The sequence below is a fragment of the Octopus bimaculoides genome, chromosome 5 (assembly GCF_001194135.2).
Source record: "Octopus bimaculoides isolate UCB-OBI-ISO-001 chromosome 5, ASM119413v2, whole genome shotgun sequence".
In the NCBI taxonomy this organism is placed as follows: Eukaryota; Metazoa; Mollusca; class Cephalopoda; order Octopoda; family Octopodidae; genus Octopus; species Octopus bimaculoides.
In genome coordinates, this window is record NC_068985.1 from 35,949,807 (window position 1) to 35,968,844 (window position 19,038).

General features: G+C 37.1%; 2 protein-coding genes across 5 annotated transcripts in view; one reads left to right on the plus strand and one right to left on the minus strand.

The window, feature by feature from the left end:
- LOC106876231 (pyridoxal 5'-phosphate synthase subunit SNZERR) overlaps nt 1-4,748 on the minus strand; it is a 50,723-nt gene extending 45,975 nt beyond the window's left edge. The window contains exon 1 of one of the 4 annotated variants that reach the window (XM_052968312.1): nt 4,631-4,748. The gene's annotated coding sequence lies outside the window, so the exon portion shown is untranslated. Of the gene's footprint in view, nt 1-3,892; nt 4,607-4,630 lie in introns of those variants that run through there. The other 3 variants (XM_052968310.1, XM_052968311.1, XM_052968313.1) reach the window with 3 other exon arrangements.
- Nucleotides 4,749-4,853: 105 nt separating this feature from the next.
- LOC106875481 (nitric oxide synthase-interacting protein) overlaps nt 4,854-19,038 on the plus strand; it is a 27,777-nt gene continuing 13,592 nt past the window's right edge. The window contains exons 1-5 of the mRNA XM_014923637.2: nt 4,854-4,945; nt 7,866-8,028; nt 12,076-12,128; nt 15,470-15,581; nt 18,655-18,760. Of these exons, the coding sequence (XP_014779123.1) occupies nt 7,906-8,028; nt 12,076-12,128; nt 15,470-15,581; nt 18,655-18,760 (394 nt within the window). The 5' untranslated portion in view covers nt 4,854-4,945; nt 7,866-7,905. The remainder of the gene's footprint in view (nt 4,946-7,865; nt 8,029-12,075; nt 12,129-15,469; nt 15,582-18,654; nt 18,761-19,038) is intronic.

Here is a 19,038-nt window from a genome sequence, read left to right on the forward strand (position 1 = left end):
TTTCACACAGCTATCCTCATCCATTCTCGCTACATGACCATACCAGCGCATTCATCTCTCTTGCACACCACAGCTGATGCTTTGTAAGTTCAACTTTTCTCTCAAGGTACTAATACACTGTCTAGTATGCACACTGACATTACACATCTATCGGAGCATACTGGCTTCATTCCTTGCGAGCCTACGCATGTCCTCAGCAGTCACAGCCCATGTTTCACTGCCATGAAGCATGGTTGTTCGTACACATGCGTCATACAGTCTGCCTTTTACTCTAAGTGAGAGGCCCCTTGTCACCAGCAGAAGTAAGAGCTCTCTGAACTTTGTCCAGGCTATTCTTATTCTAGCAGTTACACTTTCAGCGCACCCTCCCCCGTTACTAACTTGGTCACCTAGATAGCGGAAGCTCTCCACTACGTCTAGTTTTTCTCCCTGGAATGTGGCAGAAGTTGTTTTCTGCACAGTTACAGTGTTTATAGCTCCTGAACATCTGCTACATACAAAAACTAACTTCCTAGTAAACCTTCCTCTGATATTGCTGCACCTCTTATGTGTCCATAGCTTGCACTGCGTGCATCTTATAGAGTTTCTACCTACGCCTTTTCTACAGATCGAGCAGGGCGATCTACCTGAAGGGGTTTGTGTGTTATATGTATATAGATATATATAAAATTTACAAACACACACACACACACTCATACATAAATGTGTGTGTGTGTGTGTGTGCATGTACATGTTTACAGTTATATGTCTGTGTGTTTGTGTGTATGTGTAATGTGTGTATGTGTGTGTTTATTAATTTTTATAATGTCACTTTTTCCAGATTGGGTTTGGGCAGGGAACATATTTATAGAAAGACAAAAATATATTTTTTCAAAGGAAAAGTGGTATATTTGAATATCTTTCAAAGTAATGGGCAAAAATTATGTAAAACTTCGAATGCAATGATTTAGTGATATTTGAATCCCTATTATAATGTTTTAAAGTCCTCAAATTTAGAAATTATTAATATATAAGCCTGAAATTTTGGAGGATGAGATTAGTGTATTCCAGTGCTCAGCTGGTTTTTATTTTATCAATTCTGAAAGAACAAAAAGTGAAGTCGACCTCGGTAGCATTTGAACTCAAAATGTAAACAGCCAGAAGATTATAATGTAGAAAATTTGAGATTGAGTTACAAAATGCGATAACCATAAACACTAAACATTCATGTCACAGAATCATTAATATACTTCAGAAAGATATGCTGTACACACAATCACCCATTAATCCATTGCCTAAGTATAAGTCAAGCCCTTGTATTAATTGCTTGTTTTTATAGTATAACTGTGTTAGAAAAACTATTACAATTGGTGGCGTGGCAATGAATTCATAGAACAAGTAACTGAAGTCTGAAACAGAGTTATGTCCCTTCGGCTTCTAAAAACGCCTAGTTTAGAATAGAGGCAGCTGATGAAGAATTAATCCAAGTGGCTATTTGTTTTTCTATGTGTTCGTTCCGTTGTCTGTAGTTCATTTTTCTAACGTCCTGTACCCGAATATGCATCTATATACACATGTAGATGTAAGTATGTACATATATGTGTGTATACATGCTTATATATCCGTTGTATTATTATGTCTCACAATAGCCGACTTTTGCCAATTTATAATTCACGAGTCAATAAAATAAGTACCAATGAAATTATTAGGTGAATCTATTCATGTACCTAAGTATTGAAATGTTTATTGTGTTGAACACTATACGCAAAAAACGCGCGCGCGCGCGCACACACACACGTACACACTGCAGCATGTACAAAATTATAATTGAAAATATATTTCATTTCAAAAATTAAAATTATAAGTTTGTGTAAAAAAATTGGCTGACATTAAGTTTCCATGAATTTTTATTAATAATAATTTTTTTCTATACCACCCAATTCCCACATAACCTGAAAATATATTAGATAATATATTTCATTAAAAAAAAAAAATTGTTTTTATATTTGTAAAAATTGACATTAAGTTTCAGTGTTATACTGTTTTCTGCAGGTATGTCTCCTGATGAATTTGATGTCAACTAACATGTTTTTGATTAATTTGTCTTCCAGCCAATATATTTTAACCAAGGTGCCTTCAGTGAATGTGCTTTATATGAATACGCTGCCTTGAAACAGTGATGAACTCATAACCAAATAATCTTTCTACTTAATATACACATCCTCTTCCTCTAGGTTCCAAAACTTTAGGGTTGTAACCATAAAGGTAGGCAAAATGAAAGGTAAGTCTATTGAATACTGGAGTGGAGATAAGTGGATCTGTGCCTCATGCCAGAGTTAAGGTAAAGAGGATCCTTAGCCAAACTCCTTAAGATAAGAGACATCAATACAAATTCTAGTGTCAGCAGAGGCAGAGTAACCATACTGTTAGTTAAGAAATGGCCACATAAGGTAATCGAATAAGATGATTCTAGTTATAGACAGCTCAACAGTGATAGTTTTCTTTGCATACATCTCATAGGCAGGATTGACAGAAGAATGAAAATGACTATTCAATGAAACCCTTCTGCAGAATACCTCAGTGACGATTGACAGCAACTTCATCATCATGACTGACAACTTCAATGTTGGTCAACATGTTGATGGTTTCCATGTCATACATGAAGGCTATGGAAATTGTTCAAGAAACGAGGAGGGTGTAAGACTCCTGGAGTTCTGTAATGCAACTGACTTAACAATTTACAACATGCACTTTAGGAAACCAGCCAACCACCTTATCACCTATAGGAAATGAGGTGAGCACACAAGTCAAATAGATTATATTCTCAACAGGAAATAGATCAGAAGAACTTTTGTAAACATCAAAACTGTTCCTGGTGATGAATACACTACACAACGCAGATTAGTGGCTTGTGACTTCAGAGTCAGTGATAGGCAAATGTGGAAATAAAAGACAATACCAAGAAGGAAGATATAAAAATTAAAAGAACCAGCAATAAGGAAGAGATTTAGAGAAATTCTAATTGGCATATATGACAGTAGGGAGAAAGATTTAAAACCATGATGTAGATGAAAATGGAATTCTTATGAAATAATCTGCTTAGTGTTGTTGATTAAACATATGGCTAAGACAAAGTCACAGCCAAGTTATAAGTAATATGGCGGTAGAATGATCTAGTAGATAGGGCAGTAAAGACTAAGAGATAGGCTTGAAAACCTGGAAGGAAAGTGGTAGTACAGAGATGCTCGTGAAAGAAGTGACCACAAAGCTATCAAACTGAGAGACCTATTATGAAAGTGAGAAAGAGTCATTAGGGAGAGTGTCTGCTTAGATGATATAGTTCAGATTTCTCCTAGGCTGGAGTATCACCAATGATCTCTTCATAGATAACAAGAAAAGAAGTCCCTAGCCAAGTGTAAGCATCTCTTTCTAGTATGTGCTGATTTGGAGAAGGACTTTGACAGAGTGATCACTAAGAAAACTAGGAGTTGATGAATTCAGTAAAATGAATGTTAACAATGAATTTAGGAATTTAGAATGCAAGTGTTCCACCAAGGCTCAGTTCTTTGCTTCATCTCATTCATTATGGCCCTACAAGTCCACATCATTGGAGTTTAAAACTGGTTTACTGAGGGGACTCCTGCATGCTGATGACACAGTTCTTCATGCAGAGGCTGTGAAAGTTTTATAGAAAAATTCAAGACAAGAAAACAAAAGGATTCAGTATAGACATACTAAAGACTAAAGTCATTAAGAAAGAAGTTAGGATTCTGATACTTACATGGAAAAGGCCATGTTCAGTATGCAGACAAGAAACAGGTAAAAATACCATACAGTGTACTCAATGCGATATATGAGTGCATGAGAAGTGTAATGGAATCAAGAGCAGGCTGACAGTGAATAAAGACTTTACCTGTGAAAGATATATGAAAATAGGGAATCCTCGAGCCATCAGTAAAATGAATGCCTTACAATGTTCAGAATGCAATTTCGTGGAGAAGGTTCATTCAACCCATACAAGCATGGTAAAATTAACATAAACTGATGACAATATATAAAAATTCACTCTCTGACCAAATCCTTTGGCGATATGCTGTACTTGAGAAGACTCATAAAGCCAAGTGAAATCGTAATTGTGGCTGATGCTGGTGTCATGTAATTGGCACGTAAAAAGCTCCTTTAGAGTGTTGGGCTTCACAGAGGCAATGACCGAGACCTCTGGTATTATGTCGTGCTTGAGAAGACTTATGAAGCCATGTAAAATTGCAGTCGTGACAGATACTGGTGTCACGCAAATAACACCCGTGCCGGTGGCACATAAAAACAGCTATTACACTCTCGGAGTGGTTGGCGTTAGGAAGGGCATCCAGTCGTAGAAACCATGCCAAATGAGACTGGGGTCTGGTGCAGCCTTTCAGTTTGCCAGCCCTGATCAAACCACCCAGCCCATACTAGTATGGACAACGGATGTTAAATGATGATGGTGATGATTATATATATATATATATATATATAGACATATATCGTCAGTGTCTCATATATCCAAAAAAGAAACACACTCTAAACCATAGAGCAGTAATGTATTTATATGTAGTTAAGTATATGTTTGGTCATAGAGTGACCAATGGTTTTGCATTAATAAAGGGCTTACTTCCATGAGTGGCACGTCAGACTCTAAAACCAAAGACATAATTGTTCAATTCTGAGAGGTAGGAATCCATCACTATCAGTGAGTAAATAAACAAATAAGCCCTGGTCAGCGGGGACGGGTTATCTCCCTTAGACCAAGCCTTGGGTCTTTAGTAGAAAGGATTATTATTGCAATTTAACGTTGTATGATATAATAATGTTCTTTTTTTTCATTGGTCAATCCATTTGTTAGTTAGTCAGCTGACAAAGCTAACTTCCGGTTTCGAAGCATAACAGGAAGCCGTTTATTTTTGTTTGCGAAACCTAATTGCTATTGGTAAGTTTGTCAATATATCTTCCTCAAATTATTTAAATATTATAAATATTACGCTTTTGGTTGACTGTATATAGGCTGCATTTGCATAATCGAAATTATAGTCGAATGTTGTTATTGAAAGAAGTAGAAGCTATAAATTTTGCTTCATGGTTGCAGAGTATCCTGAGCAAAACGTTTTCATATTGGTTAGGTGAATCCTAATCGAGCAGATCTATTTCCAAGTGGGCACTGTCATGGTATTAGCTGTCAGAATTGAAAGTAGAACCGACAAGGAACGTTACTGCTGGTTTGAGTTGATTCTTTGGCTACTGACTAGCCGGAGCTATCTATCTGTCTGTCTGTCTGTCTATCTCACTATCTCTCCCTCTCTATCTATCTATCACTCGTTCACCTCTGTGTCCGTAGAATTTATCAAATTAGAAAACGCAAATTTAATATAAAAATATATTTTCTGAAATTGCAAATTATTTAAAATATAAAAATATAATTTTCAACAGAGAGAATTTATCAAAATAGAAAACAAATGAAGTTTGAAGTTTAAAAATAATAGGATCGACCACTCACGACTAGCTAGCGCGGACGCGCGACTGCGCGTTCGGGACCACTCTGCTTTAGTAGTACTCTTATACTCTGTGTTTTCAAACGCATGGATATAGGTGTCAAATTTGTTCCAATAACTTTCGAGTGATAGATAGATAGATAGAGAGAGAGACAGAGACAGACAGATAGCTCGCTCCGGCCAGTCATGGTATTAGCTGTCAGTAGCCAAAGAATCAACTCAAACCAGCAGTAACGTTCCTTCAGATTTTTCTACTTTCACTTCTGACAGCTAATACCATGACAGTGCCTCCAAGTGTTCCATCCTGTCTTTAATTCAGACATAGCATATTCAGTAGTATATTATATCATGTGTCTACTTCGTTTTAAGATCGATGAGTTTTATTTGCGCAAGATTTCGTTGCTATTTCTGGCAGGAAGAATATCTGTGTTGGCACTCCGTCGCTTACGACGTCGAGGGTTCCAGTTGATCCGATCAACGGAACAGCCTGCTCGTGAAATTAACGTGCAAGTGGCTGAGCACTCCACATACACGTGTACCCTTAATGTAGTTCTCGGGGATATTCAGTGTGACAAGGCCGACCCTTTGAATTACAGGCACAACAGAAACAGTTGTGGTGAAAGAGTACAGCAGGGTTCGCCACCATCCCCTGCCGGAGCCTCGTGGAACTTTAGGTGTTATCATTTGCAAAACTGATGACGTTTCAGTTTGTGATACCTAGCTCTTTCAAGAATCATTAATTTGCTGTTACTAAATGTTATAAGTGCAAAGTAACAGAAGAATATATTTCACAACAGAAATTACCACTGAATGTTGTTATAAGAGAGATAGAAACAGTAGAAAGGACATAGTGTTAAGTGTTGGCATATTGGTCTCTTAGATGCAGTCTAGAAAGTTTGTGATTGTATTGCTTACTCTATCTCAATCATATTGGCAGTACTCTAGTGCAGGGGTTTTCAAACTGTGGTCCGCAAGGACAAGACAGGGGGTCCATGGACAGCAAATACTTTTTATGGGCAATTTGATTTTATATATGTTTCTTAATCGAAATCTTTTAATTGTCAATAAACATATTTGTTAAATACTGTTAAATAAATAAATGTAAAAATATATGTTATTTTAAGCAAATGTTTATGTATAAATTTCATAAGGGGGTCCCTAAGGTAAAGCCTGAAATATAAAGGGGTCCGCAAGTCAAAAAATTTGAAAACCCCTGCTCTAGTGTGATGCATAAAGTTACTTGTCTAAATTCTTATCTCTTTCATTGAAAGCTTTTCATTAGACCAGAGTCAACAGGGCTCTGTTCTACCTACATTCTGTTTACTTTCATGTATCTCAAGATTAGGTTTTGTGCCACACATACTATTTCTTTACATCTTGTTATTACTCTCAACCATATTTATTCCTATGCTTATAATACCATCACTTATTCTCTAATAATCTTTTATACAGAGATGTAATCCATAGGCAACCAAGATACTTCATGTCAGACATGTATTACTTCTACGAACAAAGGCTTTCTAAAGCATTCTTGAACAAGGATCTGACAACCAGATTTCCTTCAACATTACAAAAGCATAGTTATTACTGAGACACATCTCTCTACATGTAAACAATGCAGAACTTGATAAATATATGTACAAATATATAGATGCAGGTATAACTATGTGGTAAGAAGCTTGCTTCCCAACCACATGGTCCCAGGTTCAGTCCCACTGTGTGACCTCTTGGGCAAGTGTCTTCTGTTGTAGTCTCAGGCTGATCAAAGCCTTGTGAGTGAAGTTGGTAGACAGAAACTGCAAGAAGCCTGTCATATATTTATATATATATATATATATACATATATTTGTGTGTGTGTGTGTGTCTGCCTGCCATTGACAAAACCAGTGTTGGTGTGTCTACATCCCTGTAACTTAGTGGTTTGGCAAAATAAATCACTAAAATAAGTACCATGCTTAAAATAATTGGAGAAATGAAATAATATTTTGAGGTTATGTCTTGATAAAAGTTCATAATCGTTTGACCCTGTGATTTTACAGTAGTTTTCTTCTAAATCTTATACTTTATGAATCCTTTTTTTTTCCAGACATACCAGCAATATCTTTCTTCTTTCCTAAGTAATTATTAAAAAATTTCAGCCATGATGAACCCATTTTTATGTATATCTAGGACTACATTATTAAACATGATCCTCCTTCTTGAGATGCTAGGTTTTGATTTGAGGGAAATTGGTTGTTATTTTTAACAGATCAAGTGACTGCACTGAAATTCCCTTGTCAGCACATATTATGTTTTCTTTTGTACGTTTGCTATTTTCGAACAATAACTCAAAAAATATTTTTGCTTTAATTCTCTTAACAGTTATTGTTGACCTGGTCAGAATTTTTCCACTACTCTCATAATGACAAGGCATGCCAAAAATTGTACAGCAGGTACTGTATATACTTACCATGAACGTAAGAAAGATACTGCAACATCAGGCTATGGTAGCAAAAGTATTCGTGTCGGGAAAGATTCAGTCAAGGTAAATATATATCTTTTTATTTTGAGGAAATGCTTGTGATTTATTTTTTCTTTCCATAAACAAGTAGAAGTTTTTTGTTGGTGTCAAGAGTCATGCTGCACAGACTGTTTATTTGCATTTGATTATGTAAAATGCATAGCTGACAACTTTGTAGGTATAAAATTCTACAAAGAAGCTATCTAAATAGCATTCAGTGAGTAGTTGTTACTGTTTAGCACCAGGTCAGCTTGATCTTGCAGATCTTTGATCAAAGACAGTTCAGTTATGACTGTCCCATTTTCCTTAAGATAGCAGGATATTAAGAAAAATTGACTGCTCTTTCTAGTTGGCCAAGTAACCATACAAAGGCTGCTTTAGCTGTGTGCAGTTGATTATAATGTTGATGAGGCATCATCATCATTTAACATCTGCTTTCCATGCTAGCTTGGATTGGACGATTTGACTGAGGACTGGTGAACTAGATGGGCTACACCAGGTTCCAATCTGATTTGGCAGAGTTTCTACAGCTGGATGCCCTTCCTAACAACGCCAACCACTCCGAGAGTGTAGTGGATGCTTTTACGTGCCACTGGCATGAAGGCCAGTCAGGCGGTACTGGCAATGGCCACGCTCAAAATGGTGTATTTTACGTGCCACTTGCACAGGAGCCAGTCCAGCGACACTGGCAATGATCTCGCTTGAATGTCTTACACATGCCACCGGCACAAGTGCCAGGAAGGCGATGCTGGGCACAGGTGCCATCACGATTTTGGAAAACTGAAATAAATCCTGTCATATTACATAACAATATATAATTCTGAATTATCAAAGTATAAAATAAACTACTTGTGTCAGTTGTTAGTTGTCAGGACACTGCATCCTTCAAAAATTCCATGCTTCCTGAAATTTGCCAACATTGCTCCTGACATACGTAATGCACCCTTTCCTCTTTATGACCCTTTAATGTTAAGTTCTCTATCTTTTTGTGTATTTTATTCTATGTACTGTGCCTGTACTTCTCCCCTCAAAATTGCTGGCTTTATACCAAAATTAGACAGTATTATTATTATTATTATTATTATTATTATTATTATTATTGTTATTATTATAGTTTCAAATTTTGACACAAGGCCAGCAGTTTTGGAAGAGAGGTATAAGTCAATTACATCAACTCCACTGCTCAACTGGTACTCAATTTATTTATCCTGAAAGGATGAAAGGCAAAGCCAATCTCAGTGGAATTTGAACTCAGAATATAAGGACAGACAAAATGCCGCTAAGCATTTTACCTGACACGCTAAATTTTCTGTCAGCTCACTGCCTTTAATAATAATAATAATAATCATAATCATCATCGTTTAACGTCCGCTTTCCATGCTAGCATGGGTTGGACGATTTGACTGGGGACTGGCGAACCAGATGGCTACACCAGACTCCAATCTGATCTGGCAGAGTTTCTACAGCTGGATGCCCTTCCTACTGCCAACCACTCTAAGAGTGTAGTGGGTGCTTTTTAATTGCTACCAGCATGGGGGCCAGTACGGCAGTACTGGCAAATAATAGTAATAATAATAATAATAATAATAATAATCAGGATAATAATAATGGCTTCAAATTTTGGGACAAGGCCAGCAATTTCAGGAGGGGTGGTGGGGCATGTCGATTGCATCACCCTCAGTGCTCAACTGATACTTATTTTATCAACCCTGAAAGGATGACAGGTAAAGTCAACCTCAGTGGAATTTGAACTCAGAACACAAAGACAAACAAAATGCTGCTAAGCATTTTGTCCAGTATGCTTATGATACTGGCAGCTCACCGCCTTATTCAGTAATAATGATGATAATAACTAGCTGACCCCGTGAAAAATTCACGAAAGATATATAAAATGTAAACATCAGTAAATCGTGTGCTGGTGCCATGAGAAATGTTTCTATATTGTGACAGTTAAAGGTGGCGAGCTGGCAGGATCGTTAGCACGCCAGGTGAAATGCTTAGTGGTATTTCGTCTGTCTTTACATTCTGAGTTCAAATTCTGTCGAGGTCGACTTCGCCTTTCATTCCTTTGGGGTCGATAAATTAAGTACCGGTTGCATACTGGGGTTGATCTAATTGACTGGCCCTCTCCCACCAAAATTTTCAGAACTTGTGCTTATAGTAGAAAAGTATATTGCAACAGTTAACAGAATATAGAAAGAAGGGTAAAATCGATAACTATATAATCCAACCAAAATATCCCAGTTATGCAAACGTAAACAGTATTACTATTTAGCCTTAAAATACATCGTACATATTCAGAGAACCCTCTTGGTTTAGTGGTACGGAACGTTTTTCTGGTATTCTTTTACTCTTTTACTTATTTCAGTCATTTGACAGTGCTTTAGAATTTGCAGATGTGGAAGAGGTGAATAAAAAAAAAACAACAGAAGCATTAAAAGCATCACTTCACAAAAGTTCCAGCACTGCTTCAAACAGTGGAAAATGCACCTGGACTGATGCAGTGCTTCATCATCACCACCATCAGTTAACATCCATTGTCCATGCTGGCATGGGTTAGATGGTTTGACCAGTGTTGGTAAGCTGAGGAGTTGCACCAGACTCCAGTCTGATTTAGCATGGTTTCTATACCTGGAAGCCCTTCCTAATGCCAACTATTCCAAAAACGTAACCACTTTCAGAGTGTAATGGAGAATATTTTGAAGGTAATAAAAGTGTAAACATATAAAACTGAGTGAATAAAATAATACTGCAAAATTCCAGTTTCTTTTGGGTACTCCTTCATATTTCTTACATATAAAAATAAGTTGTACTTATTTTTATTCTAATGTAACATCTGTTCTCCTTCAGTTATTTGAACTACTTTAGGCCCTTAACCTTGCAAGTTATGAGGTGATAATTATTAATGTTGGAGCCATGAAAAAAAACAGTGTACTCTGTGAAGTGGTTGGCATTAGGAAGTACATCTGGCTGAAGAAATCATGCCAAAGTAGTCATTGATGCACGAGCTAGTCTTCCAACTTGTCAGATCCTGTCAAATTGTCTAGCTCATGGAAGACAAAACATTAAATGATGAGGATGTAGCATATAGAAAAGTAACATGTTTTAGGTAGAAATGGAAGTGCACCAGAATGAAGTGTCATCACCAGCATTTTATGTCTACTTTTCCATGCTGGCATAAGTTGGGCAGTTTTTCAGAGTTAGTGTTATGCTGCCAGTTGCCTTTCCTGTTGCAATTCCTTTTAGTTACCTCCTGTGGCATGTAGGGATGCAATGTATCTATTCTAAAACTGGGATACACATAATAAAAGAGCACCTGACTAAATGACACACAGTATATAGCAAGCCCATAAGGAAGATTGTGTGCAGTCACTTAAGCTGATTGGAAATAGCAAACAAGCCTTTATGAAATCAAACTTAACTGTGTTAAAAGAAAATGAGAATATAGTTATTGATCATAGATGACTTGCAGTTAAATGCAGTATTTAGTTTTTCCTGCTTAATTTCTGGTTTCAACTTCTGCTTGGTTTAACTGTGTTTTATAAGATTATGCACCTGTAATAAACCAAATAAATTCACTTGACTTCACTCTAGCCTTTATAAGAATTGCTATAGTGTTTAGTCAGTAGAAAACATTATAACCTGTACATTTCATATATAAAATGGTGTAGGGTAGTGGTCAGTAAAGAAGTACCTATCCAAGATGGTGGATTGGCAGAACTGTAAGAGCAAACTGGATGCCTTGCAATATTTGTTCCTGTTCTTTGCAGTATTTGTTCTTGCTCAAATCTCACCATGGTCTACTTAGCCACCTGGTTTAACACATCCACCTGACATCTTGGGAAACATTCGGACTGGATTTCTGATTTGAGGATACCTTCTTCCCTCTATTTGACTAATCTTGGAAACCCTGTAACAAGTCAAGGGTACTGCCTTTCCTCTTGACTAAAAGATTATAAAAATCCCTACAAATGGTGTTGGCTATAACAATGCTATTCTCCCATTTTTTTTTTATCAGTAAAAGCCAACTTCAAATTAATATTGAGTCATTCTATAATATTTATTTCATAGGATTTTGATTGCTGTTCCTTGACTCTTCAACCTTGCCGGAATCCTGTCATAACGTAAGTAATGGTCTTAGGTTTCAAAGTTATGCAGGATTATAAACCATTGAAACAAAAGTTGACTGCAATTCTCATATGTAAAATAACTTTTGTAATTGTCTGTTAATACCTGTTGTGTGTTTAGATCCTACTAAAGTTAATTTTTCCTTTTTTTTATTGACAAGATATAATATCAGTGAAATACTAAGGAGGGATTTTCACTCCAGTGTGTAACTTTAGCCTAATGGAATATATATATATTTTTATGTGTGTGTGTGTGTGTGTGTGCAGGCATAACTATGTGGTAAGAAGCTTGCTTCTCAGCCACAAGGTTTCAGGTTCAGTCCCACTGTGTGGTACCTTGCACAAGTGTTTTCTACTATAGACTGAAGCTGACCAAAGTCTTGTGAGTAGATTTGGTAGATGGAAACTGAAAGAAGCCCGTCATGTGTGTGTGTGTGTCATGAAGAATATATGCTCTTTCAAAGGTGTCAATCCCATCCTTAATCTGCTTCCTCTATCATCTGTGGCAATGACTGGCATTACTCTCCCAGTCAGTCTCCTGCATATCACAAGCCTTTAATGAGGACTTGATACAGTCGTTAAAACACAGCCTTGGTTTCTGCCAGGGTCTCTTTCCACTAACAAGTTCCCCATATAGCATTTGTTTAGAGATATTTTGTATCAATCTAAGATTGTAGGATATTACTTTAAAAGTTATATTATTTCTTTGAGTCAAGCAAGCTGAAGATATATTACAACTCCTACTTTATAGTTGAAAAGACATCCAGCTTATGATTCAGTAAATCAAGCAATTGTCAAAAATGTCAGAACAATATGAGAAATAGTTAATGTTTCAAACATTCAGTTAGATTCATGGTGTTTGGAGTGATCACCAGCGATGGCGACGTTATGCCTCCATTCATCTTCCCACATGGCCTCAGACTCAACATGGAGGACTACATCAAGTGCCGGGAGGAGGTAGTGCTGCCCTGGGTCAACTGGGTGGCTACAAGAAGACCCTATGCCTGGTAACAAGACTTCGTACCATGCCACACAAGCAGGAAAACCCAGTCATGGCTGTCAGACAATTTCTGCAACTACATCACCCCTGACATCTGGTCGCTTAATTCTCCACACTGCAACCCCTTGGATTATTATTTAGATTTTCTTTGTTAAGTATTTCCTTAATTTTTATTAATTACTCATAGTGTGGTAATGGACGAGTGGTCTCCCTTACTTAAACTACTTGAGTTGTATTTGTTGAATAGAATATTAATGTAGTATTATTTGTTGAATCTTTTTTTCATTCAGTTGTTTTTGAGCAAGGTATGCTACAATATAATTCTTTCTTAATGGATTTGTTTTGTCATGAATATATTTAGAAAAGCTAAGCTCCTGGTGAAAACATTTCATTCTTCTAAAGCACAAATCTAGGTGAGAATTTCCATGGGACCATATTTGGTATTATGTGTGGAGGCAACACTTATTTTTTTCTCATTTATTTAAGTGCTGATGCTCTTATACAGGTCGATTTGTTTAGCACCTGAGTGCATGATGTTTTCACATAGACTCTTGATGAGAATTTCTATATTAGGATGAGATGGTACCTAAAATTCTCTGTATTTTATGTAGACATCATCATCATCATCATCGTCGTTTAACGTCCGCTTTCCATGCTAGCATGGGTTGGACGATTTGATTGAGGACTGGTGAAACCGGATGGCAACACCAGGCTCCAATCTAATTTGGCAGAGTTTCTACAGCTGGATGTCCTTCCTAACGCCAACCACTCAGAGAGTGCTTGGCTTTACATACATCATGTCAGACCCTAATGGCTGATGACCAGGCATATGTAAAGCTAAGCACTCTATGGATGTTCACACCATGGGTAACCTTATGAACTGGCCATTACTAGCTTTAAAGATATATATATATATATATATATATATATGTATATATTTTTATTAATATTTGGCAGAAGTAACAGAATGACTCAAGGTCTAAGGGTTTTGTGTGGTATTTATATATCACCGTATCAGCCTGACTATTGGACGTTGTTGTACATTGCTGGTCACAATGGGCTTCTAATTCTTTCCTGATTGGATTATTCTTTTCCATCTTGGCCTAAATCATTTCATTATATCAACATGAGGCACAGGTAAAAGGAGTAAAGACCTCCTTCGGTCACGAATGATCATGGGATTATACCTAGAAAGTTCCCCTCCTAGGCACAAGTCCAGGTAAGCTTGTTCATGGAAGACCAGTAGTCGCCAATGCATATCAGCTTCTCCTCTCTATGCCACTGATTTTGTCCATGGGAAAGGCAAAGGCCGATACAGCTTGGCACCAGTGATGTTGCAGCTCATTTCTACAGCTGAATGAACTGGAGCAACACAAAACAAAGTGTCTTGCTCAAGAACACAACAAAGCCTGGTCCGGAAATCAAACTCACAACCTCACATGGCAGTGAAACATGGGCTGTGACTGCTGAGGACATGCGCTTGAAAGAAATGAAGTTAGTATGCTTTGTTGGATGTGCATTGTCAGTGTGCATGTATGACAAAGTGTGAACATCTTGAGAGAAAAGTTGGGCATAAGAAGCATCAGCTGTGGTGTGCAAGAGAGACAACACTAGTATGGTCATGTGGTATGTATGGACGAGGACAGCTGTGTAAGAAATTACCGATTTCTAACTGTAGAGGGAGCCTGTGGAAGAGGTAGATCCAGGAAGATGTGAGGTGGTGAAGCATGATCTTCAAATGGGCCTCACAGAGGCAATGAGAAGTGACCAAGACCTTTGGTGATACGCCCTACTTGAGAAGACGCATCAAGCCAGTTGATGTCAGTGGCACATAAAAGCACCCATGCTGGTTGCACATAAGGAGCACCCATTACACTCTTGGAGTGGTTGGCATTCGGAAAGGCATCCAGCTGTAGAACCATGCCAAATCAGACTGGAACTTGATGCAGCCCTCAGCTTACTAGTTCCAGCCTAACTGTCTAGCCCATACCAGCATGGAAGCAGATGCTAAATGATGATGATGATGTGTATTAACCAATAAAGTCAACTATCATGAAAAATAGAGAATATACTACCAATCATCAATGCTTGCAAATAATTTGTCTAATATTTTAGTATTCTAAACTTGGTAACTATTTTCAAGAAAGTTAGTTACAATATAGGAATAACTAATGGGAAATATTCAATAAGTTAGTATTTGTCAATTTTTGTAGCAGTTTATATTTAAACTGCCAAATATATATAAATATATAAGTTCATATCTTAACTTCATAAATTGTTTTATTGTTATTGTTAATTTTGATTGTTTAATTCTATAAGTCCATTTTTGTTCTTGTAGACCTGATGGCCATCTTTATGATAAAGAAGCTATTCTGGAATATATTATTCACAAGAAGAAAGAAATTGCTTTAAAACTGAAGAAGTATGAAAAGCAAAAGTCTAAAAATGAAGTATGTATTCATATATTTAAGTTTAAGCTTAGCAGATCAAAAGGATTTGTTACTAAAGTGGAAAAATAACCCAAAAAAACCTGACAGCCTCATTGATTAAGGCTAGATTACAATCTCATGAGTTGTATGTCTGCTGTTTAGATAGTGTTATTTTTTTGAGTAATGTACTTATTTCTATGTTCTTCAGTTTGCTAAACTTTGAGTAATAGGATTTAGACACGCGAATATTTCTAGTAATAAACTGACATCCTAATTACTGAAATTACGACTCTCTTGTGATCATATACAACTTGTTTTACATTTTTATTTTCAGTTTTCCAAATCTAAATTGAGTGGAGACATTTCTTTCTACAAGCCTTTTCAAACACATTCTATGATGCTAATGTCAAGTTAAGAACATCTGGTTTTATCTGACATTGTAGCTGGCAGTGGGGAGGATATCTAACTGCATTCTCATGAAATACAATATTATATTGAATATAATAATTATCATCATTGTTGTCATAAAGTAAAAAAAAAGTAATGTGTTAGAATTTTTTAGATAAATTGATAGAACATTTGTTTACTCTGTTGAGATTTATATTTAGATAAATTGATAAAACATTTGTTTACTTATTTATCATTATCTTAGAATTAAAAATGTAATCAGTAGATAAATTAATAAAATGTTTGTTTATTCTATTAAACAAGTGTTATGTTTGCTAATACAGAGATTAAATCTTGCTTTACGTGGGATATAGTATTAAGTGTATTCAGTTGTAGTCATAAATGGGATATGAAATAACACGAATAACTTGTGTCGCTTTGAGGACAAAAGCATAATCTGTCTGTCTGTTGTTTTAATATCCACTTTTCCATTCTTGCATTGGTTGGATTGAATTTTTATGAGGAAGAGATTTTCTATGACTAGATGCTCTTCCTGTTGCCAACCCTCAGCTGTTTCCGAGTAAGGCAATAAAATAATTCCCTATAAGATGAACGGAGGACACTGCCTGCATGATTGTGACTCTCATTTACAACTATCACATGATGTCAAGACAAGGAGACAGTAACATATACATCTGTCTGTCTGTCTATCAGCACACACACACAGAGAGGCCTGTAATTTGATGACATGTCCTAACACATCTTCACCTTCTCCTCTCTCCTTTTCCCACTGGAGTAGTCATGTAACCTCACTGGTGCTGGTGCCATGTAAAAGGCACTTTGCACACTCTGTAAAGTGGTTCGCTTCAGGAAGGGCATTCAGCCTTACAAACCCTGCCAAAGCAGACAGTAGGGCTTGGTATGCCAGCTCCGGTCAAACCATCCATCCCATACAGTATGGAAGGCAGATATTTGATGATGATGATGATATATGTGTGTATTTGTGTGTGGGTGTTTGTGTCTCTTTGTGTTGACATTGCATGATTATTGTGACTGAGTGTCACTGTCATATGAACAGTGCCATCATTCATTTCCAACATTCTGAGAAAACATATCTGGATGTGGGGAAATATTACTTTGCTTAGAAACAGGTATGGGTTCGTGACAGGAAGGGCATCTGGCTATAGAGAAATCTACCTTAGTAAACTCCATCTGACCCATGCAGGCATGGAAAAGGGGACATTAAAATGGTGGTGGTGGTGATGATGGGGATGATCTTTGTACAGAGGGTGAGGAATAGTGCTTTTATGTGGGGATTGTAGTAGTATTTTGGAGTATCATTGATATGTCAGGTGTGAGGTGAAGATTGTACATGTAGAAGCAGGAACTTTTATGGTTGAAGTCTGCTGCAGCAACAAGCTATGTCCTTTGCAGGTGGTCTTTGATTTTGAGTATCTTTATTTTATTATGAAGATAATCTTTGTGCATCCTGTGATGACAGAAATTGCAGTTGTTTTTGTTTTTTTAGATTGTTGTGGTTTATTGGTGAGGGATTGGCAATATCATTACTTTATTAGAACTTTATTTGGTTCTAATTTTCATCATTCTCGCCTTATCTGCTACCACCACCACCATCACCATTACTGCCTATCTCAAGAAGAGATGTTCAACTTACTAGAGTGGAGGTGCAATGGCCCAGTGGTTAGGGCAGCGGGCTTGTGGTCAGGATCACAGTTTCGATTCCCAGACCGGGCGTTGTGAGTGTTTATTGAGCAAAAAACACCTAAAGCTCCACGAGGCTCCGGCAGGGGATGGTGGCGAACCCTGTTGTACTCTTCCACCACAACTTTCTCTCACTCTTTCTTCCTGTTTCTGTTGTACCTGTATTTCAAAGGGGCCAGCCTTGTCACACTATGTCACGCTGAATATCCCCGAGAACTACGTTAAGTGTACACGTGTCTGTGGAGCGCTCAGCCACTTGCACGTTAATTTCACGAGCAGGCTGTTCCATTGATCGGATCAACTGGAACCCTCGACGTCGTAAGCGACGGAGTGCCAACAACAACAACAACTTACTAGAAATAGCATACCTACTATCTCTAAAAAAGGATGAGCACATTGATAATGTAGTCTTGGATATACAAAAGTTGTGATGGTCAATGCTAAAACATTTTGATCGTAGGCTAACTTGCGACTAAACAACAACAATCGTTGTCACCAACAAATGCAGGTTTACAGGAAAAGTATTTATATGAAGTTGTCAACAACAGAGAATATCTAGTTTAATTGTGATTATTTTGATGCAATTGTTTTATTGTTAGAATATTTACAAACAACTAAATTGAATCCCAATCTATATATATATATCATATGAAACAAATCATTCAGGTTAATTACTCAGTGACACTATCCACTTGAAAAACAATAGTTAAGTTAGTTTTGGCAAGTGTGTGTGTGTGTGTGTTAGTGAGAGAAAGAGAGAGAGAGAGAGACCATTGCTTATGTTGTATCCCTTTATATTTAACTTTGCAGTTTGACAAATAGAATTGAAGTACTATAGTCAATGTGATTGACTAATCCCTTGAAAGTAGTGCCCCAGCATGGTCACAGACCACTGCCTGAAACCAGTAGAAGAATAAGAGTCCTCAGACCTCTATGTCCATGAATTCATCATTTATCTATTGGATATGTGTAATTTATATTTTAGGCAGAACAATTAGAAATTGGTCAAGCAGAAGCTGAGAGCCAGAAGAAGGCATTCATGGAAAATGAAGTGAATCCTGTGAAGATGATAAATAACTCAACTGAAGAAGGTCTGTTGAAAATTAGAGATTTTCACCTTTGTTATATCCAATAATTGTGTCATTACTCTTTTACTTGTTTCAGTCATTTGACTGCGGCCATGCTGGAGCACCGCCTTTAGTCGAGCAAATCGACCCCAGGACTTATTCTTTGGAAGCCTAGTACTTATTCTATCGGGCTCTTTTGCCGAACTGCTAAGTTACGGGGACGTAAACACACCACCATAGGTTGTCAAGCGATGTTGGTGGGGACAAACACAGACACACAAACATATATATATATATATATA